The 27,321-nt window shown below is 36.5% G+C and overlaps 1 protein-coding gene across 1 annotated transcript in view; it reads right to left on the minus strand.

Annotated features, from left to right (window-relative positions):
* Positions 1–5,178: 5,178 nt before the first annotated feature.
* Positions 5,179–27,321, minus strand: part of SLC35F5 (solute carrier family 35 member F5) — a 30,069-nt gene continuing 7,926 nt past the window's right edge. The window contains exons 4-17 of the mRNA XM_077784920.1: positions 26,819–26,960; positions 25,649–25,792; positions 23,698–23,760; positions 22,459–22,540; positions 20,916–21,106; positions 19,691–19,772; positions 19,278–19,365; positions 18,669–18,733; positions 18,232–18,336; positions 17,599–17,758; positions 16,076–16,166; positions 14,241–14,395; positions 13,670–13,758; positions 5,179–12,749 (exon numbers count right to left, since the gene is read on the minus strand). Coding sequence (XP_077641046.1) covers positions 13,677–13,758; positions 14,241–14,395; positions 16,076–16,166; positions 17,599–17,758; positions 18,232–18,336; positions 18,669–18,733; positions 19,278–19,365; positions 19,691–19,772; positions 20,916–21,106; positions 22,459–22,540; positions 23,698–23,760; positions 25,649–25,792; positions 26,819–26,953 — 1,443 coding nt within the window. The 5' untranslated portion in view covers positions 26,954–26,960 and the 3' untranslated portion in view covers positions 5,179–12,749; positions 13,670–13,676. The remainder of the gene's footprint in view (positions 12,750–13,669; positions 13,759–14,240; positions 14,396–16,075; positions 16,167–17,598; positions 17,759–18,231; positions 18,337–18,668; positions 18,734–19,277; positions 19,366–19,690; positions 19,773–20,915; positions 21,107–22,458; positions 22,541–23,697; positions 23,761–25,648; positions 25,793–26,818; positions 26,961–27,321) is intronic.

A 27,321-nucleotide genomic window follows, 5' to 3' on the forward strand; every position in this document is an offset into this window, starting at 1 on the left:
AAGGTAATCTGACATTTGTTACATTAAAGAAAAAATATTTTTAGGTGTTTGGAGCAATCCCCACTCTATTTTCAAACAGCTAAAAGACTTCCTCTAAAAATGTAACAAATAGTAGTTCATCTTCATTGGTGTCTGTCTGGTGGCACCCACAATAAAGGTCCTGGCCCAGCACTGATCTCTCAGTGCTGGCACCTCTAGTGGGGACTGATTAAGGACTTTGGGAAGTGAACTGACTGCTCCAGTGGCACAGGTCAGCCAGGGCAGGAGAATTAGGGAGATTGAAGGGAATATGAGAGACAAGATGGCAATAATTGCTGCAGGGCCTGGGCTGAAAGCTGTAGCTATTGCTGCCTTAAGAACTGAGGCAGTAGTTCTTAATAGGAGCTGTAGTTCTTAATGGGAATTACAGCTTTCTGCCCAGGCCCTGAAGCAAATGTGCCAACAATTTGCTGTCTTCTTTTCACCACCTAAAAAGAAATTGTAATCATTACCATGATTTTAGGAAGGGGAAAACCCAAACTACTGGTAGGTGAAGGAACTTTCCCAAGTGCAATCAGTATTGTGTCTACTCACAACACTCAAAGCAGAATGTAAAAGATTGGGTCCTTGGAATAGGTCAAATTCAGAAGGACACTGTGGAATTGACTGGAGGAGTCTAGGGTTTCTCTAAGAGTTCATTCTGTTTTGAGTTCACACCCAGCAATCTTTACCTTGAAACTATCATCCTCTCCTGAAAAACCAATCCAAGCAAGAAGCACAGTGTTTTCTAAACATATAACAAAATATTGTTATGTGGAACAAGCAGCTTTGTTGAAGAGTTCTCTTGAAGATTGACTTAAAGGCCAACATATACTTCAGATTTAAATAGTCTGGTATGTGAGGAGGAACACACAAAACCAGGATTCTCAACTCCTCTGTACTTCTGCCTCTTTGCTATACTGCTAGGGTGACTCTGCTGCCAATTTTTCAAACAATTTAGAATTGCACTGTCTTTTTTTAAACCTGTGAGAGGAAAGGTGGTGAGGGGGGGAGGGAAGAAAATGAAGAATTTATAAAGGGAGACATAAATGTGTCAGTTTTAGAAATCATCTGCAAAGGGAGGAGGTAGGTTGGCAAGTATAATGGCAGACCAGAGCCAGAAAGAAGAGATAGATCATTAAAAGCATTAACTAAGTGTTTTGAGGAATTACTTTGTCAGGGTGCCAATATGACATTATTATTATTTCATGACGGATTTGATGTGTCACCAAACCTTTATATTGTTTAGACCCCTAAAAGCAAATGAGTGTTTTTTAAAATAATTAAATAATTCAGTTTTTGAGTGTTTTGAAACTTTTAATCTATGACAACCTGAAGGTGATTCATCCACTATTCACAGAACAGTTGAGACTCTCACAAAATTGCTGTGTCTTGAAGTTTTAACAAGAAATCACCATTCTTACTCTACCCTTGAGTACAAAAGGAGTAGACAAGGAGAGGAATCATTTCAGCTCAGGCTGACTCTTTTTGCAAGAGCTCAGGTATACCTCATTTAATGGAAATCCATTATGCATCTAATTCCAAGGGGCTGCTCATTCCCTTCCATGGCTCTCCATCAGCTCCTGACAGATCATCCCTTCTTTTCTTCTCTAGGTTAGGCTGGTCCTGATTGCTCCTTTGCATCTCAGAGAGGACACTGGTTTAGTCCATCATCATTTCCTTGAGAAAAAATATTTCAGTGAGACTCTATTTTACCCTAGGAACACATTTTCCAGGAGCTTCTCTTCCTACACTTGAAACTCACTATGGCCAACACATTCCTGTAGGAAGAATAATGAATCCAACTCCATTTTTAAGCACTGGGGAGAACATCACATGCAAAAGAGTGACAGATGGAGCTGTATCAGCTTTTAACAAACAGGGAAAGGGGAGGTAGAAGTCAGTCTCAGCACTTTTGTCAAAATGTGTTCTTAACAAAAGACATGTGTTAAATTACTAACACATGTCCATAATATTTTTAAATATTTATACTATGAACTAATGACATCCTCTCAATTAGTGAAAAGTGTCTTCTGTACATTCCTTTGTGAGGAAAGAAACAAATAAAAAGGTGTGCATGAGACCCAGCTCCTTCCATCATGGTCCTTGCATCAGATTTCCTCTTTATCTCCCTTTGCTCTAAGACTACCACATGTCCCATGGTCAGAAACCTCTCATGGGGCAGCACTTTCCTGTTTGCCTGCAACACCACTGCCACAAGAGCCATCTGCTTATAACTCATTTTTTTCCTTCCAAAGGGATTTAAAAAAAAAAGTAGCTCTACTGGCAGATGAGCTTCTTTCTAAGTGGAAACACTATTACAGATAGACAGAATGTTCCTTTATGTTTATGCAGCTTCTCCAGCATTGTGTAAATGCACACTCTGCAGTATAATCATGAGTTTTCTATCACCATTAGCAGCAGGACTTCAGCAGTTAAATCAAAGAAGCCTAGAAAATGCCCCAACACTGGAAGATTCCCACAAAGAAAAGCCTATTTAGATAATTAAGGAATCTTTATGACATGAAGAATTTCATCTCCCAGCAAATTATAACACATTAGGTAATATTGCCAAAAAAAGTCCTGAAAGCTTGCAAAGCCACAAACTGGCTTTTCTTTCACGCGATCTTGAAGCAGTGGCTGGGTGCAAGAGGGGGGAAATAAGGGGGAAAGAGGAAGAAGTGTTCACATTGAGGTCGTAAACTATTGTTTCTTTGGGAACCTTAAGTTTTGTCCAAGTTTTTAAAAATCAATATAAATGGAATATACTTGGGTTGCAGATATAAATAAAACCCTAGAACGTCTCCCACATGCATACTGTTGATAGGAATAGAAGTCTGAAAATGGGGTTTAAATAGTCCTTCTCAGAAGCTTTAAACCTCACCTTGTAGTAAGTGACACTGAGCTTCTGGCAAGCAGCAGTTTCATGTATGAAATGTGCCTCCTAAAACTGAAGAGCATACAGAGTAGAACAAGATAATGTGTCAACAAATTACATCCTAAAGCCTGAAAGCAATCCAGAGAGCCTGCACTGATTCCTTTGTACACAGAAAAGTACTGGGTGTCAGGATATCACAGAGGACAGTTTAGATCTTAACAGCCTAACAGAATAACAAGACATAGATTCACACTGTGGATAAGAAAAACAAACAAAGAAATACCCACAAAACAACAACGACAAAAAAAACAAATCACAAAACAAGTTCTGACCTCAGCTGTTTCCCCAGGAATTCCTCCTGGGTCCCCCCACATCTTTATCAAAGCCTCCACTGCAAAACCTACTCCCTGTGGTTCTGTCACCACCTGCCCCAGCCGTCCCCTCAGCACAATTCATCAAGTACTGACAGAGCCGAAGGAAGTGATGCATTTTAGGGTTTTATGTTTTTTTTGGTAGAACCTGCCAAAAATTATTCCAAATTTCACTTTATCTCTACGACTTAAAAGGGAGGATTCACACAATGACTGGGATTCTAGCCATCAGTTAGGACACTAGAAAAGGAACAGGCTTGTTATTGCCAACTTGCCTTTGAAAGTATATAGAAACTTCCTAAGTAAAGTGACTTCAAATTCTTTACTTGAGCTCCAGAATTCCTGTTGCTTGTCAGGGAATATGAGATTAACTCCTTAATTAGTCAGTGGCAAAGCAAGTATCTCCTTGTTTTAGTGTAAAGAGCTGCTTCTTGCTATAGCTGTGCAGTAATATTTAGGATCTCAGTAAAAAAGAATTCAGCTGTAGTTAATCCAGAAAATTCAGAAAAGCCTATGGTGGATTTTTTTTTTTTTTCTTTTTGATGAAGTATTTCAGTAAATGCCTATCAGCCCCGAGGTTTTAATTATTAAAGACGCTGAAAGTTCAGCTGCAAGAAGAAAGGTGAATGTCTAGCCCTGGTTAACTGCGGGAATCGGGGATGATAAACAGGTAAATTAATTCTCTTTTCACCACTTACACTCTAATTGCCGAGCAGGAGCCGCGGGATGGGCACGGCCGGAGCTCCCCCTGCTGCTCGCAGGCTGGGCTCTTTGCCATTCAGATAAATGAAGAATAAAAACCACCTAACGCACCAAAAATCCGTGTTTGACCGTGTCTATGACCCGACTGTGGTGCTCTAACCCAGCCCCAGCAGCGGCATCGGGGAGGAAGGGGAAGGTAAAAGCGAGGAGTGCTGCGGGTTGGGATAAAGGAAAGTAAACTGGGAAAGCCAAGCGTGGCCACAGGCACAAACCGAGGGTGAATTCCATCCCCAGGAGAGCCAGGCCCTGCCAGTGCCGTGGGGACTTGGGAGGACAAACACCATCGCTCCCAGTGTCCGCTCTTCTTCCTTCCTCTCGACGGGTTTCACAGCTAGTCTGCAAGCCAAACTGAGTTAGTAGAAGAAGAAATTAATAAATAAAATATGAGTTTATTTATAACAAAGAAGAAAGCAAAGCCATTAGCATGGAAACTGATAAAATAAACACAAAAGATACTGGCAGTTATAAGATACGCGCCTTAGTGAGCAGCGTACGTGCCTTAATAATTTCATGTAAATTCCTACCAATTAATTATTGACGTTCATTACTTTGTACCAATAAAATACAAGCTATTGCTTTGTCCAATGAATATGAGCTGTTTTGATGTAACTAATAACCTAAGATCACACTTTGTTAAGGGTATAAAAACTTAGGAACAACGTGTATCGAAGAAGCCGCGGTTGTTGTCTCTACAAGGTGTGTACTATGTTGTGTATCCATCTCACCAGTGACACTTCCCCCCCCTTTAGGTCCTGAGCACGCTGTCCCAAGGTCTGGGATGTCCCCTGGTCAGCCCGGGTCCCCCTTCCCGGCTGTGTCCCCTCCCGTGCACCCCAAACTCCTCCCAGGGCAGCAGGAAAAGCAGCACGGCCTCGGCTCTGCAAGTCCTGCTCAGCAGCAGAACACCTCTGCATTTTCACCCCGTGCTCAGCACAGACCCAAACCAGCCATGGGGGAGGAAAATCAACCCTGTCCCAGCCAAACCTGCACTCACACCAAGCTGACACCAAATTACAGCCTTCCACAGCCTGGCTGAATTCAGGTAACACCACACATCCCAAATCTCCCTTTTAATCCCAGCCCTAGTGACCATTTTTTCCTAAATGATAATATAAAACACGTTAAGCAGTAACCCCAAACAAATACCAATTCCTGTTAAGAAAATAAGATTTATAATCTTTATTGTTTACTTACACATAATAAATATAATACAGAACAAAAACATCACACCCATTGATTGTATTACACAGGCTGTTAATCAGAATACATTACATTTTCTTTTTATTAGCCCTTTTATAGGGTTTTGGTACTAGATATTAAGAATTTCAATTTATAAACCTTTTAACATAAAAACAATTTTCCAATCTGCACCTTCATGCATGTTTCAAATATTCATCTATATACTGGTTTTGTTAAAAATATATAAGCACTGTTCAGTATATGCAATAAAGGACTTCAATTTCCATTCATTAGATCTCTACTAATATAGAGAATTTCAAAATAACTAATAGCTTAAATCTGATTTTAATTAAAAATACTTATTCTCTATTTTTTAACTGACCTCCCATCAGAAAATGAAGTGACAGGACAAATATCCCCAGGCAAAAGCCAGTGTTCACTTTTAGAGAACAAAGGGTAAAAGCTCTGGTTCTTGCTTCAGCTGTATTATCCTGGAATAATGGAGACACAATTTGGTATAAAGAGGGCAGGAGGAAACCAGAGTTTCTGAAGAGATATGCATCTCCATTTCAGATTTACTACTGCCATCCTGCTGTTTTCTTGGCTTAAAAATCACTGCATCAAACCCTGATATATGTTTTTCTCTGCATGAATATCCTTGCCATTAAATGGAAATCAGATTAAAATGCTACATTTCTTTTTTATCAAAAATAGATCAAGGTTTAACACACTCTGAAATCAGGTTTTCAAGTGCAAATGCAATACACATCAGCAATTCACGTTCTGCTTTCACTAAGGAAAATGGTTAAAAGATGATGCATAAAGATGTTTCATAGAGGATACTTGGATATCTGGAACTTGCTCTGCTCCCAGAACATCGGAATTATCAGCAAACTGTACAGACTTCAGGGGAAAAAAAGTTTTCTTCAGGTGAAAGCTCTTCAGTTAAAGCAGCTTCCACTTGAATAGTGTAACTGAGAATTCCCTGAAACTCAGTACAAAATGAAGCACCAGAACAACCACCAAAACTACAACTGGTTTTGTGCATTTTTTAATGCACTCATATTTCAGGGGTTTCATAACTCAAGGTTTCAAAACCAATTTTGTTTTACTAATATCTATTCCAAAGAGACTTTACACGAATTTTAAATCATTACAAATGCCCCTTCAGCTCTATAATGCTGAAGTTGTACCTCATACTTAGTACATTTCTCTAACTGCATTCAGGTAATGTCAGCTCCACACCTGGCTGTACTTTCCATGTGGCCTTGTGTAACCAGCCTCTCATGAGTGCCAATTGACAGAGCATTCCTTTGTAACTGCATTGGATGGGCTTCAAAAACACCAAACCACAAACAGAAAGTACCTCCTAAGTCTCCAATTATAACTTTTTCCATTATTTTTTTTTTAAACAATCACAGGGCTTAACTTAAGCCTTCAGCTTCAATATGAAATGACTATTTAAAATACTCAACCATAGACCAATAAACTACTGCCAAGCACTTCCTATGCAGAATTGGGCTATGCAAGAAATTACCCCAGTGATTTTACAGCATATGCTTCCTACTTCCCTACTAATATTCTTGATTTTTCTATTAACATTTCTGTCTTAAATTTTTTTAGTTTTGTTTTTTCTTCTTCAATAGGAAAGTGGCATCGGTTGGAAAGCCCCTGCTGTTCTTACCTAGCTAGAGGAAAAAGTAGATTCTAAAATGTTTTAGGTATTACGCATTCTGGCAGTAGAACCAACTTAACTGGTATGCAAGAGGTCAGATTTTGGTAAAAGAGAAGCATCACCTGTGACATAGAAAAGGAAGACTTGTGAACTGGCCACATCAGTAACAAATTGACTGGTATCATTGATAAAAATACATTTGCATAAAATAAAGTTAGTTCTGTGCTAAATGACTAATTTCCCTCAGCTTGATAAGTATGGAGGCTTCATTGGTTTTATTTGGTTGGGTTTCTTAAAAACAGTAAAAAAAATCAGGAACACATGCAAAGAACTATAGAATAAACAGCCCCAAATTTTTATTTCTGGAGCCATTTCGGTATCCAGTCATATTTCTTCTGTGAAACATAAAGAAAATTTGTGCACCTTTCCTGAAAAAACCTTATGAAGTTCATTAATAAAAGAAAGGGAATATTAGATGCAACTTCATAAATTGAGGAGCAGTTAAAGGACTCTGAACTTGTAGAACTAAACAGCTGCTTTCTACAAAAATCCTCAGAGAAAAGCCCTTTATGCTTTTTAAAAGTAGAAAGTGAAAGCCAGATGGAATTCTGGATGCATTCCACATCACGACAGGCATATCCAAAAAAGTCTGGTTACCTACTAACACCAGATGTAATGACAAGAGTGAGAACATAGATCTCTAAGTAGTCACATTACATGTCAGATTTACGTTTTATGTCAGATTTCTAACACCACAGAGGACTAGGGCAGTCAAAATACAATTACACTGGCTTTAGCTAGAGAGGAAATTCACTTTGCAATGAATGCAACAGGGCATGGAAATGGAAATGTCAAAGCAGAAATCATCAAGAGGAAGCTGATGCTCAAGGCTGATGACTATGATCACGTTCTCGTGGACAAAAGAAATATACAGCAAAGTGCAGGGGTTAATATTTCTCATGCTGCTGATTTTAAACAAAAGTCATGTGGCAAGACAAATTCACCTTCCAAATAATTAAGCTGCATACTGGCTAGGTGGAAATAGCTTTTGTGATCAGTAACAGTAGTGTGTTTACTATCCTTACCCTCCATTTTTATTACTGAGGCCTTAAAGCAAACCATTCCAATTACATGCTGCAGACAGAAATACTGCAAAGGCATAAAGGTCAACCTGACTGCAGAGTTCTTTTCAATAAAGTTTTACTTTATTAATGCTGTCTATGACTCTTGTGGGCTTTGGATCAGCTCCCATTCTGGACAAAGTAACTTTACTGGAAAAACAAACAAAAATATCCCCCAAAGTGATGAGACTTTTTAAAAATTTAATGATATAAATTAATATATTTATGTTAGAGATTTATACTGATCTATCCCAGAATCAGATTATGTATTACTACAGCACTGCCTAACCCTGAAAGTTAATGTCACTGTCAGGTCAGAAGTGCAGCTTCAAAATCAGCAGAGCAACTATTCATTTCTATGGTGAAGAGGACAATTAAATAGAAAATCACACACATTTCATCACATTGTTACTTTTTGGAGAAACATCCATTCTAAAGTGTTGGGCAGAGTAAATTTTATTGACATCTTTAAATGATCTTAACATTCTCATAGTGATTTACCTGATAAGCCTAAAAAAATTCAACATGGAAGTTACATGATGTGAAATGTTTGAGTGAAACCTGGAAATGTTTGTAGGGATTTTTAAAGCAGGAATTAGTTATTGGCTTTGACAACATATGCTATCATCCATATTTCCCTGAGAAATCATGCCCTGAAATGATAATGTAAAAAAAAAAAAAATACAACATTAATGAAATCGTGGATTAGACAGGGAAAAATGCATAACAGTTTATGAATCACATGAATGCTACTAGACTTATACCTATTAAATCACAGGCTACATGTGACAGCCAGAAGAGAAATGGTAACTAACTCAAAACTTATGCCAAGTAAAGGAAACTGATTCAAAGTACCATCCTACAGTAAGCCATATAACCCAACACTGATATTAACATCAGTTTGTTTCTTGATTTTTAAGCATGCCAGTTCTCCACTTGATCTACACTCTGCCCTTCTGAGGTCTATTTCCATACAAAATTCAAAGTTCAAATTCCATATGAAATTCATAAACTCAGCCTATCTCCAAAATTTAACTGGTTTTCCCTGCTAGCTCAGTTTAGCTGAGTAACATAATTCCCCTAAGCCAGGAGGATCTTCAGTAGGGAATAGGAAAGACAACATTCAACATTAAGAGAAATGGAGCCAAGAATTACAAAGAAATCGTTTTGCCACCTTATTTAAAGCCATCACAGCTGTGAACAGCAATACCTAGGCAAGAGTATTGTGACAGGAATGACAAAATACAGCAGCACACACCAAGAAAAGCAATTTGCAGGCCCTCCTGGTTTTGTTAGTACATTCCAAGGAGGACTGCCATGAGTAGACCAAGGATCATCTGCAGTTGCCCGGGCTGAACAACAGCCTCCTGCTTCTGAGTCTGTGTGCAGTCGCTACACAGCCAGACCAGTCCTGTCCTACAGCCCCTACCCCTTACAGCCACTCTCAGAGGCCAGAAGCCAAGGAGCAGGATGCAGTGAAGACTGGGAAAGCCAAAGAGCAAGCCCTCAGTGCCTTCAGGAGCATTCATGTGCCCCAGACTTTGTTACAGATGTGGCATTTCCATCCCTTGCTGAACCAGCACTACATCTGCAGCAGCCCCTTGTAAGGAACACAAAAACTGAAATCCTTTTCTGCCTTTGAAGTGCAACACATTGCTTATCAAACTAGGCAAGACTCACCAAGCCCCTAAAAGCAAAGGTATGCTCTGTAAGCTTTTGGCAAATTATCATAATTTCCTTCATCTATAAAAACCAAACAGCCCCAAAACCTCAATTGCACACAGAAGAAATTGTTGGTTGCCTCAAAGGATTACAGGAATTAGTTCAACTGTTTGACAGAGCAACAAATAGTATTCATTCCCCATCCTGCAGGCCTGGGGAATCACTGTTCCTTAATCATTGAGTGACAATCAAAGAAATGCTCAACATTATTTTACTAAAGCATATGTGGTTCCTACAAGAAGTCAGAATGAAGCTATCCCCAAATTGAAACAGGAAGAGCAATGACAATATACCCTACCACACAGAGGTAAAGCATTCATGAGAGAGCTCCTTCACATTCCAGTTGTGTCATGGGGAAGAAAAACCCAGCATGTCTCCATTGTGTCCGAGGTACCTGAGAATCAAAGCTAAATCTCTTGTGCATTTACCAAACATCCATTAGAGAGCTATGTAATTTACATTTCAAATCAGACATTTATATTTATAAAATATCATTGTACTAAAAATCACAAGGTTTTGTAGAAAAAACTCCATCACATTCTATTAAATGCAGGAACAATGTTATATGTCATAGCTTCTGTAATTAAAAGTGTAACATGCTTCCTCTAATTACAGGGGCTTCACTGTTTAAAAATCCTTTCAGCAAGGACAATTTGTTTTGTTCCTACTATTTATAGAACTGTAATTTAATGCAAAAACACAGCTTAAGCTACCTAGTGCCACAAGATAAAAATATTTCATATCTTATTAAAAAAAAACCTACATTTTTGTGAAGAACATTTGGAAAGCCCTGACTTTGAATTTACTGAATGTTCTTCAACATTCCTGGGGTCAGAGAGAGAAGAATATTCTCTTAGTACTTCTTTTCTTAACTTCTCAAACTAACGAATAATGAAAATTAATAGTCATATACATGGGAGGCTATGATGATCTTTGACTTTAAGCCATGAACATAAGGGCAAATATAAATAACAACTGCATATTTGGCATTACAGATCCAATCCAGTTTGCATGACCAATTGCAAAAAACAGTCATAAAAATTTTGCTACAAATACTGTCATTGCCCATCTGAAAGCAAACTCAGTTTTCCCAGGCTTAGTGCACTGATGCCACAAGTTCCAGCTAATTCAAATTTGGAGTTAAAGTCTAGTATTAAATATTCTGTAGGATCTCATTGAAACATTTAATAAACTGAAAATAGACTTTTATTGTGAGTAGGCATTAACAATACTTCTTGAAAAAAAATTAAAGCAAACATCCTCTAAATTTGTCTTAATTTTGAAGGACAAATCCAAAACCTAAGGAAACTCCACCAATCAAAAAATGCCTGAAAATTCTACCAGAATAAAATCAGTTCAACATACTGCATTTTCGATCTCTCTGCTTGTGGGGTTTGGAAATTTAACTGTGAAATTAAATTGACCTTCTTGTCTCTTTTGGGTTTGTGATTTTTTTTTTTTTTTTGTGGTTGGTTTTATTTTAATTCTTGTTTAGGGTCCAAGAAGGACTTACTATCTCATCTTAAAGAGATGCCTCAGATTACCAAAGTTTGTAGTGCAATCCAGTATTAAAAACAAGAAGGAAAAACTTGATAAAGGTTAAATACTTGAACTGAATAGCCCCAGGTTCATTTTGTCTTCCTACTCTACACACAGTTCTTGTATTAATTCCAGCTGCTGGCTCAAATTCTTCCATAAATGTAGAGCTTAAGCATGCTGCTTTACTGCATTCCCTCTTAAATAATAGTTTTATTACCAAAACACCAAAATTGCTTTTGGAAGGATCATTACTGAGTACCAAAACATGAAGAGGCATTTCTGCTACGAACCCTTCTGTATTTGTGTGGAGGGACAGTAGAAATACCCTACATTATTAATAACCTTGTTATGTGGAAGAAAATACTGCTGGCTAAAAATCCATCTTACATTCATTATAAAAACCTCAAATCCATCAAAAGCCAAAATTAACTTTGATCTAAATGTCTCATAGGCCAGGAGCTGAAAAATGGCATTGACTAATTTCAAATATTCCTGAATATAATTATAATAGCTTCTCTGGATTCAAAAGGATTAAACACTGCAGTGGAAGAAAGATAATTATCAGTTTTAGAATAAATTTATTAATACAGCTGGGGGGAAAGAAAAATAAATGCAAACACCTTTCCTCTTCATATTGCTTAGCAGATCAGTGTAGTGCCAACCCACTGACTGAAAACTTTCACTGTTAATTTGATCTCTTTCACAATGTGGCAGCTACACCTGAAAATTTTCATATCTGATAGACAACTGGGATTGAGAATGGTCAAGATGGTATAAGAATGTATCCCCAATAATATTTTACCATTCACTGAAATTTTAAGCATTCCTAATTGTTGGGTGTTTTTTTTTATTTTTAAACATCAGCACCCAATGCCATTACAAGGCTACTCAAAATGGCCTAGGACATTCTATATGTAGTGTTCCAGGACCATACAAAGATCCTACCTCAATTAATTATAGGAATGCTCTTAATAAATTACTTTTCCATTTTCATCTATTAATATGCAAATAGTTTATACAACATAAAAAATTTAATTTGTACCTACTACAGGTAACATATCTCTTTAGCTTTTCATCTGAAAGCCTGTAAGACTTGATGACCTGCAAACTTATTTACATAACCCACTTTAGAGTATCTTTTAAAAATAATATTGTCCAGCATTTAACAAAATTGTGACTTAAAAAAAAGAAAGAAATCACTTAACAGCATTTGCTTTCTTGATTTTGTCAAGTAATGTCACCAGGTTAAGTGTTATAAGGCAGGTTGGTTGCTCAGATGGACTAAGACTCCTATGGTGACAGGCATGTAGTAGATCTGTTCATTTATAAAATCAGATGAAAGCAAGAAAGAGAAAAAGTTTAGAGTTTCAAAAGAACTGAAACTTCTTATTTTTACTACAAATTCAGAATAGGCACTGAAACATGACTCCTTAGGGACTTTTCCAGAAGATTGTCTCTTCGCTGGGCATCATTCCATTTTTAAACTAAGAAGAAGAAAAAAATTATCAGTGGTACATAACTCAGGATTACAAAAGAGAAATTACCATAAGTATTTGTTTCCATCTTACTAACAAAGCAAAAAACTCCATGCCTTCCTACTTTACAATTACTGTTTTGGTTAGAATATTTTTAGTTTCATTATTAGATTTAAAAAACATTGCAAAATGAAAATATACTTCTCATGTAATTCTGCACATATTATTGAAAACCCTGAAGCACAGGGCTAGGAGAGTTCTAAACTTTGTCTGCTTTAATGCTCCAAGCTAGTACTGACAAACCATTTAATGCTCCTTTTAGAGACTTGTGCAACCTCCTCTTAGAAGTGGGATATTTTGCAAACTCTTTAGCTATTATAGTCTATTTAACCTATGCTTACAATGAGAAGTATTTAGGCTAATACTTAATGGAATTTACCAACTTATTCTTGTCATCCACAAACACAAGGGCTCCTTTCCACTTTCTGGACCCATAATGATGAAGTCTGGTAATCTTAAAACATCCCTGAATGGTTGGTGTTTTTCATGAGCTGCAGCAGCCCAAACTGAGACCCCAACAGCACTGAAGAGTGAATTAATTACTTCAGATCTCTACCAAACAAATCACCCAAGCCAAGAAGTTGTATGGCTCTTCTGGTGTACTGACTCACATCCAGTTTTGGAAGAATTTTGTAATACTCTTTAGTAAAAAACTACATTTCAAAACCACTGACTGAGAACTGTGAGAATAATGCTTGGCAACAAGTAGTAATAATAACTTTGAAGATAGACTTGAAAAGTCTATCCATCAATACAGAATAAGACTGACAGCATGCTCTATAAAAATGTGTCCTTGCACAACACAAATACCACCATGAAAACAAATCCTCACCTTTCTGTGCATTGTTTGAGGTTTATTAAAGGTTTACCTTTTGACTATGAACAGCAGCCATCTCCATCCTGTGAAACACTATGCATAGGGATGAGGCTTTCACACTGCTCACTTTCTTCTGGCATTCTTAAAAGAAACACATTTATTTAAAGTCATACAGTAATATTAAATTGATTGTTATGAAGCCAGCACAGGCACCAAGTATGCAGCTGTTTGAACTTCAGCCATTAAAACCATGCAAATACTCTTAAATTTATCAAGTGTACTCAAGTTTGTACAATTTTCATTACATGTGCTGGGTACAGAAATTATTACAGATGCATCAAGGGAAAAATTGTGACAACCACTAGGAAACTTTTAAAAAACTTTTAAAACTTTAAAAAAAAAGTAAACTTCACATCTTTCCATTTTGTGAGCATTACATAGGCTGATTGTATGAATGGATTAGCAACTACTGCTATTAAGAAATCAGTGCACCTGAATATAAAATCAGGTGAAAATAAACAGAGTATGAGTACTGTGGCTTATAAAATACTGCAGGATTATAGGATATTGGAAAGGATACTAGAAAGGCTAAAGCGACAGGATTGTAGCTTGTGACTCTCTACCTCTGAATTCGATGTTTTCTACAAATAAAGGCAAAAATTCTTCTGATTCCCACCATCACTGGATCCCAGTTGTTATAGTGACACAAGAGAGTTGCAATGAAAAATGAAAAAAATACTGGTACTGCTCCTGCAAAAAATAACCAGGAAAACTGCACCTGGAATTGAAACACAAACATCATTCACTTGATAGCTCAAAAAAGAATTTACATTCTGTGTATTTGGAATGATTATTATTTTAAGTTTGAGATGCAGTTTGAGTTATTTTAAACAGTGTGAGTTATTTTGTACAATTTCTATCATTACTGCTTCTTCTAAGAAATGCATAACCTGTTTCCACTGATCCATTCTTAACAATGGAACATTCTGTTTGCACTGGGAGCTGAATGAAAACTGCTATTTACAAATAGTCTCGGGTTTAGGTTTTTAGTTCTGTTTCTGGTGCCAAGGAGAAAGTCTCCCAGGCATTCCATAGATTGGAAAGCAATGACCTTTAAAGTCCACTCCAACCCAAACCATTCCATGGTTCTGTAACTCCAAACCAAGGGCACAAGGACAGGGAGAGCCTGGGACCTGCCTTTCAGGAGGACAGGCCATGAGCCGTGGGCACAGCCCCCCCGTGTGGAGACAAGATCCAAAACCGAAGACTTTGGAGAAAACATTCAGCACCTGACACTGATGATCCTCCTCAAAGACCTCATCAATTGCAATTGTTAAGCCCTGCATTTCCCAACTGATTTCCAATGCAATTCTGAACGCGTTAAGTTGCCAAAAGGAATCAGTCATAACAAACCTGGTTGCAATTTCCTAAGATTCAGATTTATGTTAGAAAATTACACCCAGAAAAATAAATACCCAGAAAGTTAGTAATTATGAATATTCTATAACTACCATGCCATTTGACAGTCATATGCAGGCTGCACTTATTGGTATATTAATCTTTACATTACATGGTGCTATTCTTGGGGTGTCCTGTGCAGGGCCAGGATCTGGACTGGGTAAGCCTGACAGGTGCCCTTCCAGCTCAGCACATTCTGTGATTCCATGATTATTGGCATGCCAGTGGCATTCTTGTGCAGGGTTCTTTTAAGTAAAAACAAGGCCGGCCAAAGGCAGGGCAGCAAAAATTTTTGTCGGGTTACCTGAGATGTGGACACCTGAGACTTCAGGGCACAGGGCTCGGCTTAGGACAGTCTGATGTCTGTATGAGAGACTTGCACAAATACACCTGTGCATAAAACCTCCAAGTCTGCAGCACCTTGCCTTTAATCAGGGTCCCTCACTTGTGCTTTTAATACTAGTAATTTATTTTCTAAAATGCAAGACGGAACGATTTTATGTCCTACAACGTGAGTTAAAAATTTGCCCTTTTGTTACCAACATCAGCTGAAAGTCATCCAACAGAGCTTGGGAGATGTTTCTGCTATTTGAAATGCCTCCATGCTGCATTAGTACATGAAGAATAAATTAATTGTACAAGATCTGGACTCTGTGTTTATTCAGAATAAACAGTCTAGAGATTAGGCTGTTTACTGGGAATTAGAAAAGTATAGTCCATTTTTCAGTGCATCCCAGAGGAAAGTTTAGATAAATCACTTCAGAAGATAATCTAGCATTTTCATAAATTGATATATGTAACTATATATATACAGCTCTACCAATATATTTGCACATAGACACTTTGCCTTGCAAAAACACTGAACAGCAAAGCCTCTTTTTGGCTGTAAACATTCCAAGTGCAAAACTTGACTAATTTTTTGTACCAAATACACCAAGCCTAAAAGAATTTAATTAGAACAAATTCTATAAACAATGATCAAAATTTAGTAGTGCCTTACCTTTTGCATGCACATGTCAGCTATTATGGACAGAGGTATTGTAAGGCTTAGGGCAAGTGTGCCTATCAGTGATGAGGTAAGAAAGCAGCCCCTAAAAGACAGTAAAATCATAACAATTACACAATTTAATGACAATAAATAATAATTATAATAATGAGGTCATACTTAAAAGACAACCAAAGTAATACATCAAATGAGGAAGAAAGTCTTAGTTATTGTTTAATAATCAAAAATTAACTCACACCATCACATTCCATCATAAATCTGTGAAAGAGCATAGAATTCTTAACTAGGCAATGGATGTCTTCTGGGCTGAAGTTTAATTCAAATACCAATCTGTTGAGATGATGAAAATTTTCCTATTTCACATGTACTAACTTCATCTAGAAAAATATGCATTTTGTTTCCATACAATGATTCTCTACAGCATAAGAGACTGCTTCTGAGTTACAACCAACCTGTCCACAGAAAACTATAAATGAATAAATGGTACAGAATCCAATAAAAATTTATCAGCAGGTTAAAAAAAAAAAAAAAAAAAAAACAAAAACAACAAAGAGTCACATCTATCCATACATTATTTAGTTCGTAACATGTGCTTGGGTGGAGTAAATAGGTTAAATTATATTATTTACTTCCAAAAAAAGCAAAGAAGGCTATACTAGTGGCACACTGGACTGGTAAAGAATGATATCAGCACAAACTCTGTAATTAGTCCCAGTCCAACACTCTAGGGAAAAGGAACTGAAGGTAACACTAGCTCTTAACTTGACTGGAATATAATTCTGAGTAATTAAACAAATATCATGTATGTAAAAAAGTCTGTGCACACCCATGTATTAAACCCTATACTAGTACTTGATTTTGGGACAAGAGACAATGTTTGGGTTTGGGGGTGTTTATGCGTTTGTTATTTTGTCTATGTTAAAATTACACTTTACATTGATACTGAGCTGAGTTTAATGTTACAGATTAGATATAATCACAAAAATATTCTATCAAGAAACCAGTTCAATTGCAAAGGAACATATGCTACAATGCATTTACACCTAGGACTGGTGTCAAAGTTTGCCAATAAGCAAAAAAAATCATTAAAATTCATACATAACTTTACACTTGAAAAAGCAAACAGAAATCTACACCCCCTAAAAAACCCAAAAGGTTTTGGTGGAACTCCATCTACTCCACCTTCATCTTTTGTTGCACAATTGTGACACAACTGTTACAACAGAATTCATAGTCTTCTTTTGCTACTGCAGCTCTGTAGCAAAAAGTCTCTTTGTCTCAAATGTTAATTCTGCAATAAGCTAAACACAGTATTTTAATTACTACAAGCACACATCAGCTACTTTTTAAAGTTAGCTGTCGTCTTAACAGGACATTGTGACACAATGCTAAAACTGCAGGTGTAGGTAGAAAAACAAGGAAAAAGGAAAAGGCACAAAGCCCAACCAAGAAAATTTTACATCTCAGCATAGGAAAGATAATTAATGTGAAATCTATTCAATGTATGAAGTACATACCACAGCCAGAGAAACTCTGACAAAACTGTTCCAATAAGGCCATTTATGACAATGCACATCCATATCAGTTTGTTGGGAAACTCAAATGCTTCAAACCCAGTATAGTGAAGCAGGAAGAACCCTGGCCACAGCAGCAACAGATTAAACAGTCCTACAAAACCTGGATAGAAAAACAGTATTAAATAAATCATAATAAATTTTCTTCAGCATAACTAAAATCTCAGCTAAAATCTGTTATTTTGACAATATGCATATAGAAAAGCAGTCATGAAACAATATTTTAAATCTTTCAAAGGAAACAAATGTAAGAAATTTAACCTGAAATTCACAAACTAAATTTGCATCAGATATTTACAGGTTTGAAATTGAAAAGAAAATAAAAACTAGAAATCTCATTAAGTCAGTGGGGCTGTCTGCATACCTACAGGAAGTTCCTCTCATTGTTAAGGCTCTAAACAAGAAACAATTCACACAACCAGTCTCTAAAGGACTCACAACCATGGGAGTAAGAGGCTTTCTCTTCCTTGGCTTTTCTGAGCCCCTTTACCACTCAGACATAGTTCAGTGCCTGAAAGCATATCATTTAATCACACAGTGAATTAAAACTTTCAACCGAGTTACTTTCGGTCTTACCAAAGAACATTGGTATGTCAAGTTTATCTTCTCTATCTACTTTCCTTTTTATCATTACTATGTAGACAGCGTACAGCATTGCTCCTACAAGAGACCAAATGGAACCTGGAAAAATGGAAAAAATACTTCTTTGAGATATGCCAAACATGTTATGACAGCAGGATCAACTCCCCTAAACTTCCACTGATTACAGAATCCATTACTAAATGGAAAACATGGGAAAAGGGAGAAAGCTCCAAAACAGAAATACTTTCCCAATATACACATAGGATGGAAATTTATCTAAAATGGCAAGTTTTAGAAGTTTAAACTATAAAGCCAGATTGTGAAATGTTACATGAATAAGAGATACAGAGCTTGCTATATGACTACTTGGTACTGTCAGAAGATGGTACTGATCACTGCATATTCCAGAAATAAAACCCATAAGTAAATACCTATTGTATCTTTTCCAGCAGATTTTTCAGATCCAGAAAGGTTAACAAGTACCACACCACCAATGCTAGCAAAAAAAAAAAAAAAAAAAAAAGAAGAAATGCAAAATGTTGCTTGAACTCAGGAACTTCTTTGCAAAAACAGATAAGAGAAAAACAAATACACAATTCTATCTTTAGACATTTTTAGTTAACCAAAACCCACTTCTGCAAAGACAAAAGTTTTCAACTGCTAAGACATAATCCCAAATTAAAACCAACAAATGCTACTTTTAATTTCCTAGAACAATGCAGCAGGCATTTAATGAAAGAGGCTGAAAACACTGAGTGTCAAACTTTTTGACTATTACACAAAAATAAAACAAACCACAAATGAACAACAAGAAAATAAATGTATCTATTTCCAACAGAAATTAATTTCCTACAGGAGAATGAGATTTGGAAATGGTTCATGATACAAAGCATTTAAGAATCCTTAATTCAGTTGCTCAATTCGACTGGAAAAGTGATGGGTATCATTTATTGTCACAGATAACACAGGTCCAGCAGGTACAGTTGTTCTCTCACTGTACCAGGGAGTTTTGGAGCAAATGTTCCCTCTCATTATCTTACCTTAAAATAACAGCTAATAATTTGGACAGGGTAAACCGATCTCCACTGTTACTGGGAAAGACTGCAGCTAAGATTAATGTAAAAAGCCCTGCAAGAGAAATTCAGAGGAGTTTATACAATCAAGTTTTTCCAGTAGTTTGCTCAGAAAACTACACAGCTTCAAAGTTATTATACTGCAAATATATTCCTTTAATATAGAGACGTAGCTGCAGAAGTACACACACAAGAAGCAGGCAAAATATGAAAGTACTTGAAAAAACCTCTGCAAATGCAAAAGGAACTTTCTAAACACACATATTCAATGCCTTTAGGTCAAATCCGCAAGCAAAAATGTTACACAAATCCATTGTAACAAGATTTTTATGATACAAACAGTGTTGTAATGCACTTCAGGTAGTGTAAATAAAACTTACCAGAGGTTGATGACAAGATATTAACTATGGCCACTTGGGTATCTGACAGAGCTTCTTGGTATGAGAAATTTGCCAAGAACCACTGGGGAAAAAGAAAAATAATTTTGTTATTATATGGGTAGCAACAACAGAGCTTAAGTTTCTCACTGCAATAAAATCCTACTTAAAAAAAAGCAACTCCAGTTATTTAAAAATAAAATCAGAACTAAATTTTTATCTTAAAGAGGCTTCCAACTTCTATTAAAGTGGAAACCATATTAAAAGACAGCAGCAAACTTAGAACTGGCTCAAACGAACCATATTCAAGTACACATTCAATAATGAAATAACATACTTCAGAACTTGAAAATAATTAAAATGACATTATAATAGCTAGTCTGCAGTAACTAAAGGTACTTTTGACTTGTTTTGGAGAGCTTTAAGATAATAACTGCACAAGGGCTGCAAAGAAATTTCAGTAATATATGTGACATTAAGTCACCCTAATGAGGTTTTTCAGAGAACTTAAAACCAGCACATATCTCCACTGTTAAAAACGAGCATCTCTCATGCTCAATGCCCAAAAAATACTTCTTAATTCCTCCAAAAAGGAAAAAAATGGCACATGTTTTCTTACTTTTTGATTGAGATCTCACTAGTAAGATCTCAGATATATTCTAAGGGAAGTAACCACTCTCTACTCTTAGTAGAAATATTCATAAAGTCCAAGCAGAAATACATGCACATGCCAGTAAGTGTCCATGAACAGACTAAACAAGATTTGTTTCGGACATGAGGACACTACCACAGAAAAAATTACACCACTATTTTCTGGTACATGCATCAGTGGTATTATTGTTGATGATGATGATGATAACAATAATGCTTAAATAGCTCTACTTCCTGAGGAAAAGCCATGATGAGTCCTCACCACATAGAATCCATCTGGCAGTATCAGTGAAGGTGCTTCTAGAAAAGGTATCACTGATCTGCCCTCTACATTTTTCTGTCTCAAAAATCCTGCCACTGCAATCTCTTTCTCTCCCCAGAACTGAGGTATGATGCAGCAACAGCATCCACCAGCAAATCCATAATTAAATCTTGCACAAGGAAAGTTTTACTTCTTATAGCACATTTATAAAATAAGGTTTAAAGAATACAAGTCATCTCAATACTTATTCACTATTATTATACAAGTTTTAAATGCATCTTATACTTAAGTTTTGTGGAAGAAGGGAGCACATACCACGAAGCAAAAGAAAAAGCTAATTTTTGCTACTTGGCTTGCAGTGAGTTTTCCTACAGTTTTTAAGATGGATTCCTGCTCCTTCACTGTTGGATATGACATGCGGGACAGCTTTGCCTCCAAAGCATGGCTGGATGGGAGCTGCCGGATCTCCATGATGTTACTGAACCTCACACGAGGCTTCTTGGGTGCTTGAGAGAAGGAAACAAAAGGAAAAAAAAATTAAAAAAAGAAAGATATTCATATTATTATTAAACATTTTAAGCCAACACAATACGCAAATAAAACTATGATATCGTAACACACCATTGATTACAATACTACACAAATAACAGGTTCTTATACAATTAGAAGACATGCCATCATGATTTATTAAACTAATATTTTGCTATTCAGGAGGCCACTAATAAGACAAAGCACAATTAATTACTGTTTTCAATCTGTAAGTTGTCCACCCATGAAAACCTCACTGAAAAACACCACCCCTGCTCCCTGTCAAAAATATCAACAAAAGGTAGCAACACATTTTTAGACAGGATTATTCCATCTTGAAAAGCATTATATATATAAGATTGTCTTTAATTGTTTAATAGCCAGACAAGCAAAACCTGCACACAACTATACCGAACTGCAAGGACAATGATTAATTTAGAAGATTAAAGTCCAACAGACCTCAAAGCTTAGCAGAGACCATAAAGTCACTTGCCTTTTTGAAATCCACTCTCTAACTAATCTTGCAAACTAGGATCAGGTTTTATTTAGAAGGTTATTTTAGTATCATTAGCTTCCTCTGTAAAGAAAACATTACACTAAACACTACAGGCAAATATTAGCTTGAATCAACGTGAAACAATACTTTATTTCCTAAAAAAAGTAAAGGGAAGGCTGCAGCTGGAACAATTCTGAAGTGATTGGTGCATGTTGCCACAGGAAGCAGAGCCTACCAAAGTGGTCCCTGATGTGTGCCATGTAGAAATTAAGAGAGCTTCCCTTTGATAAGCAGGAACTCTCTGCTGAGGATTGGCTAACTGGATGTTTGGAAGACAATCTTCCCACAATTCTGGGACAGTTAGGCCTGTTCAGGTACTATCACATGATAGTGAGGCTTAAATAAAACCAGAATGCACATAGACTGTTGAAATTCTTACTTTGACAGCTTTGCTCCTGCTCTAAAAATGACAATAGCTTGTTTTTCCAGAGGCTGACTCACTGCTGCTGGTCTTACAAGCCCAAAAGGAAAGAACCAGTTCAGAACTGAACCCAGTTGGTCCCTTGAGATAAACATAGGCTGCATCTGTAGTGACCAAGAAAGGTTAACTGAACGACAGGCCTATGTTTTCTCTGCCTGAAAGTAAATATATGAGATTGCAATTCATGCAATAAGAGATTTCAGAAAGAAGGAAAAAAAAAAAAAAAAAAAAAAAGATGAGGGGAGGAAGGGGAAGCACGTCCTGCAACATGACAGCACCTATACTAAACAAAGAGAAAAGTAACTCCTGCACCAAAGAACTAACATTACAGCATTCCAAAAGTCTTTACTCACTTTTCTCTGCATCACTACTATTACTGCCATTTTTTTCAGTTGGCAAGTCATGAAACTTTACAGGAACATATAAAGGTTCACTCTGCAATGAATCAGTATAAGTAAAAATACAGTTAAGCAGGATATTTAAATTATTACCAGTAGAATTTATTTAGTGAATTAAAAAAATAATAAATAAAAGCTTGGCAAATAGTAAGAGAACCAGACTTAAAGCATGTCTGCACACAGGGGATAGAGTTGTCAAAATTCATGTATATAATATACTGTATGTTACACATCTTGGTAAAACACAGTACTTAAAGAGAACTGTGCTCTTTTGTGTGTATCCTCATGCACACAAAATTTATGGCCAGAAAATTCCCACCTACTGATTTAAAATTACAAAATAAGTCATCAATATTACAGATATTTCATTAGCTATAGCTTCTGCCCACATTATAAACTAGAAACATGAAATACAAAATGTATGTAGAAAAATTCATATACTCATTTTCTTCCCATGACCCTAAAATCCCTTATTTTCTTCCCTAGACCTACACATCAAAAATCTTTGGGAAATATCTACAATGCAAAAGGCACTTAGAAGTAGTTCAAGCATTTAAAACTTTTGCTAACAAGTTTTAAGCTACTTGTTCAGATTAAATTAATAAACTGTAAAAGTGAAGTCATGAAAAAGAGCTGATAGTTGGATTTTCATTAGGCTTGTTTAGGACAAGAATTTTGGCACACATTTAAATTAATGCAAAATTGCCCAATTTTGTAGAGTCGAGTCCCATGATCTTAATGAACTGAGAAGGCCAAGATTTTATTCTGAAATACAGATAAAGTTGAAAATCTCCAAAAATTTAAATGAAAAATACATCTGAAAAAAAATCTCTTCAAGTAATTCTGTATAAAGTATCCATACAGTAATTTGCAATACTCAATTCCTTCCCCGACTCTATTAAACAAATGGTACTGAGTTGAATATGTAAAGGTTTTCTCTGCACAAAATATTTCTCTGACAAACTACTAGAGAAAAATTCAGTTGAGTGCTTTATTGAGCTGAGAACCTATATTTCTTATAGTAAGCAATACCATTATTTGCACTACTTATTAGTAACATACAAGCAGGCAAATTACCAATCCCCTTTGACAAAACCTATTACACTTAAAACTGCCATATTTTATATACACTAAGTCAAGATAGTTGTGCCAAGTCACTGTGAAGCATTGACCTTCATAAATTAAGGCACTTACCAGAGAACTGTTCACAGTGCTATCTGTTGTACAAGCAGCAAAATAACCTTCAGCATCTGCAAACTAATTACAGAAATTTTAGTGTAATAAACTACCAAGGGAAAGTTATTAGTAACTGAAATCTTTGAAGAGTAAGGGTTTTTTATGACTTTTTCCATCATTCTGTCACAATTCCCTCTCGCCTTTCAGCCCTCCTGCCTAATACCAAGAGGGCTTACAAGTTCATGAATTAATTTCAGTACTTCCTTGTACCTATTGAACCCCAGTGAATTAAACTACTCAGGTATGAATGCAGGATGAGGCTCTCAGATACAGAAAACCAGCAAAACTCAGTCTTAGGGACACAATTCCCACTAAATGACTGTGCATCTATTAACAAGCAGCTTCTTTCTTCATTTTAATGAGGCTGAGTTCCTTTCCCTCCTCCTGTCTACACCTTATCAAACCAATATTCCCTGATCTGCAGCTTGCTGTTCCACCATGATGGTAGCAAAACTATTAAAACAAAGCCTCTATGTGGAAAAAAACTTAAAAGTAAGGTGTGAGTGTTTCTCCAAGCAATCATTGAAATAAAACCATATAAATGGATGTGTTGTCCAGACTAATAAACACAAAACACTTTAAAGGTACTTGCAATAATTACAGAGTTGACTATTTAACTACACCCCTTGAGGAGGAAGGAATTTTCTAACAGCACATTACAGTCCTGTCTGCACTGTTCTTTTGAAAAGGAAAAATAATGGGATTCCAGTAGCAGTGTCATGAGTGCCACACACAACATGTGACAGACTGGGCACTATTAGTCATTGCTTTCCAGTTCATATTTCATTACTGTCAGCAAAGAAACTAAGTTCCGTTTATTCCCAAATTATCTTATGAAGATTCTGAACAACATCAAGTCTAACACATGCCATATTACACACAAACACTTGGTAGTAAAGGCTGATCTAGCAAAAAGTGTATCAAGATATCAGCCAACTTTAAATATCTGTGTTTAACTCAAGAATTTTTAAAAAATATTTTTCAGTTGTTTTTTGTGCTTTGTCTTGTCTTAAAAAAAAGAAATCAGATAAAAGTCATGTAACACTTTAAATATGATATGTTATGCCTGCAACTGTCACTATCAGTGAAGTCTAATGTACCCAGAAAATCTTAAGTCAGTTTCTTTCAAACAAGCTATTTTCTATGAAGACATGTTGATTAACAGCATGTTCTTGGATCACATTTTCTGGGTTTTTTTTATGTGAGATTAGTATAAGGCCAAATGCCTTCCTGCTTCCTGAGTGCTGCTGCTCAGCATCCTGAAACACTGGCACAGAACAACTGCTCTTCCCAGCATCTCTTGGAAAAAAACCCAGTATTTCTGTCCATAACAACAATTTTAGGTTCTAGCACAAACTATACCTAACTCTGGAATGGGCATCAGAAGGTCACTCATGCATAAAAGCTATAAAAAACATTAACAACAACAAAAACATAATTCTAACACCGTTTACTAAATGTAACTTTAAACCCCACAAAACAGTCAGCAAACAGTTCATAGTTGTGCCAGAGACAAAAAGAGTCAGTGCTAAAAATCAACTACAAAGTTCAAGTTCTGATTCCATTGGCTGCAGATGCTGGGGAGTTAAAGGGAACAAAGAGCCAGCAGTGAATTTCATAAGCTCTTGTTAAGAGGAATTATCCTCTGCAATTGCCCAGGATACAAAACCAGGCTGCAGGGACCAATGGCCTGGCCCAGCAGAGCATTTCTTACAACTCCTGACACATCTCAAATTGCTTTTTCTTGCCTCTCATCCCTTCACATGACAACTGTTATGGCTGCCTGTGGCATGATTCAGCTTACATCTCTAATATGCAACCTTTGCTATTCTCTAGTGTCTATTTCAAGGGAGTTTAGTTCTGTACAAACTTAGAAAAATATCACAACATCTAGAGTTACAATACTTACAAAAGCTGCATGCCTTCCACGAAATCCACGAGTACACTGTTGCCTCCATGGCTTCCAAACAATAAATCCGAAAAGGTACAGAACAAACATGGATGTTTTTGCAAATGTACTGAAAAAGGGTTTGTTGTACCTTGTAAAAACATACTGTGGAAAGAAAATAATTGCAGCACCCAAAATTAACAAATAGGTAAGAGTTCACAAAATTAATGATCAGGCATAAATATAGAGTCCAGAACAGTCTGGTTCCCAAAATACCACAGTTGTGAGTACTGGCATGGATGACCAAAGGAACCAAGTGGCTCGACCCGTTCTGGGGGAACCCGCTCCCAAACTACCTCCAATGCCAACAAAAAGAAGACTTGTAAGAAACAATGGCACAGAAGGAAAACTACTTATTACTTGTATCTCACCAAGCAACACATTTATCTGCTACTGAAATCAAATAGCACTGAAAATACATTTACATACAAATATTTTGTAAATTGAAGACCACTTTTATAAGCAATAATATATTAATCATAAATTAGAGAAGATTACTCTGGCTAAATAACATTTCGGTATCAAAAGTGACTCCACCAGCCCATTACAAAAAACGTTTAATTAATATCACATGATAAGCACAAACATTTGTACATGCTTAGCTTCAAAACTGATCTAGAACATAACTTAATGACAGTTCAGAGAAATGAATTTAGGAATTTATTAAAAACTCTATTTCCACTGCTAAACCTCTGGTTTAAGTCCTAAAATTTAACATGAAATAAATACAACAGTTTCAATATGGTTAATATATGAACTAGATGAAATTACATGGTTTAAACTCCATTACATCAGTCCTTTCATCCTGAACTTCTGGATGTTCTGAACTACAATTCACCACAACAATCAGCCTGCCATGTTACAGCGCATTTACTCATTTTTAGGAATCATATGGGCATTATTTTAATCAATATAGCAATAACAAAATGAACTCCCTCATTACAGAACACAGTGATGAGTTCATGCTGTTTCATTTTAAAGTCAACAGTAACACCTTCTGTCTCAAAAGAAATGGACACTGAATTGAACTTATCTGTATGTTTTAGTGGATTCAGGCTGGTGAAACACCAAGTGTTTGATAACCTTGTTTCTGCTGCATTTTCTCTTTAAAATGTGTGGAAGAATACTCACAGAAGTGAGTTCTGAAGAGGCCACCCAGATGACATCAACCAGGAGGAGAATGACAATTCCTAGAGCCATTCGCCTGCGCTGAGCAGATGAGCTGCTCTGGGAGCTCATCCGGTTCATGATAAAAACCCACACCATTTGGAACCTGAGAAAAGGAGACAGAAATAAAACACAAAAGCTTACAGTGACACACAAAAAATAAACAGTAGGGGCAACTGCTTCATACACATGAGCAAGGCCTAATAGGCAAGGACACACATGGCTGTGTTGTTAAAAAGCAGATCTTTGACAGATCCGGCAGGAAATTTTCTGAGATATTAGGGACAATTAAATCTTGACTTGACAAAAATGTATCAGCTGCTTTAGCAATGAAGTAAGAAAAAAGTAGGTAAAAGACAATGTCTTTTTGGAATTTACACTACAAGTTCTGCAAACAGTATAAATTAGATTGATGTGTTGTGACAAATGTCAGAAATGTGTTTAAACTTAGAGGCATTCAACAAATA

This window comes from Lonchura striata, chromosome 8 (genome assembly GCF_046129695.1).
Source record: "Lonchura striata isolate bLonStr1 chromosome 8, bLonStr1.mat, whole genome shotgun sequence".
Taxonomy (NCBI): Eukaryota; Metazoa; Chordata; class Aves; order Passeriformes; family Estrildidae; genus Lonchura; species Lonchura striata.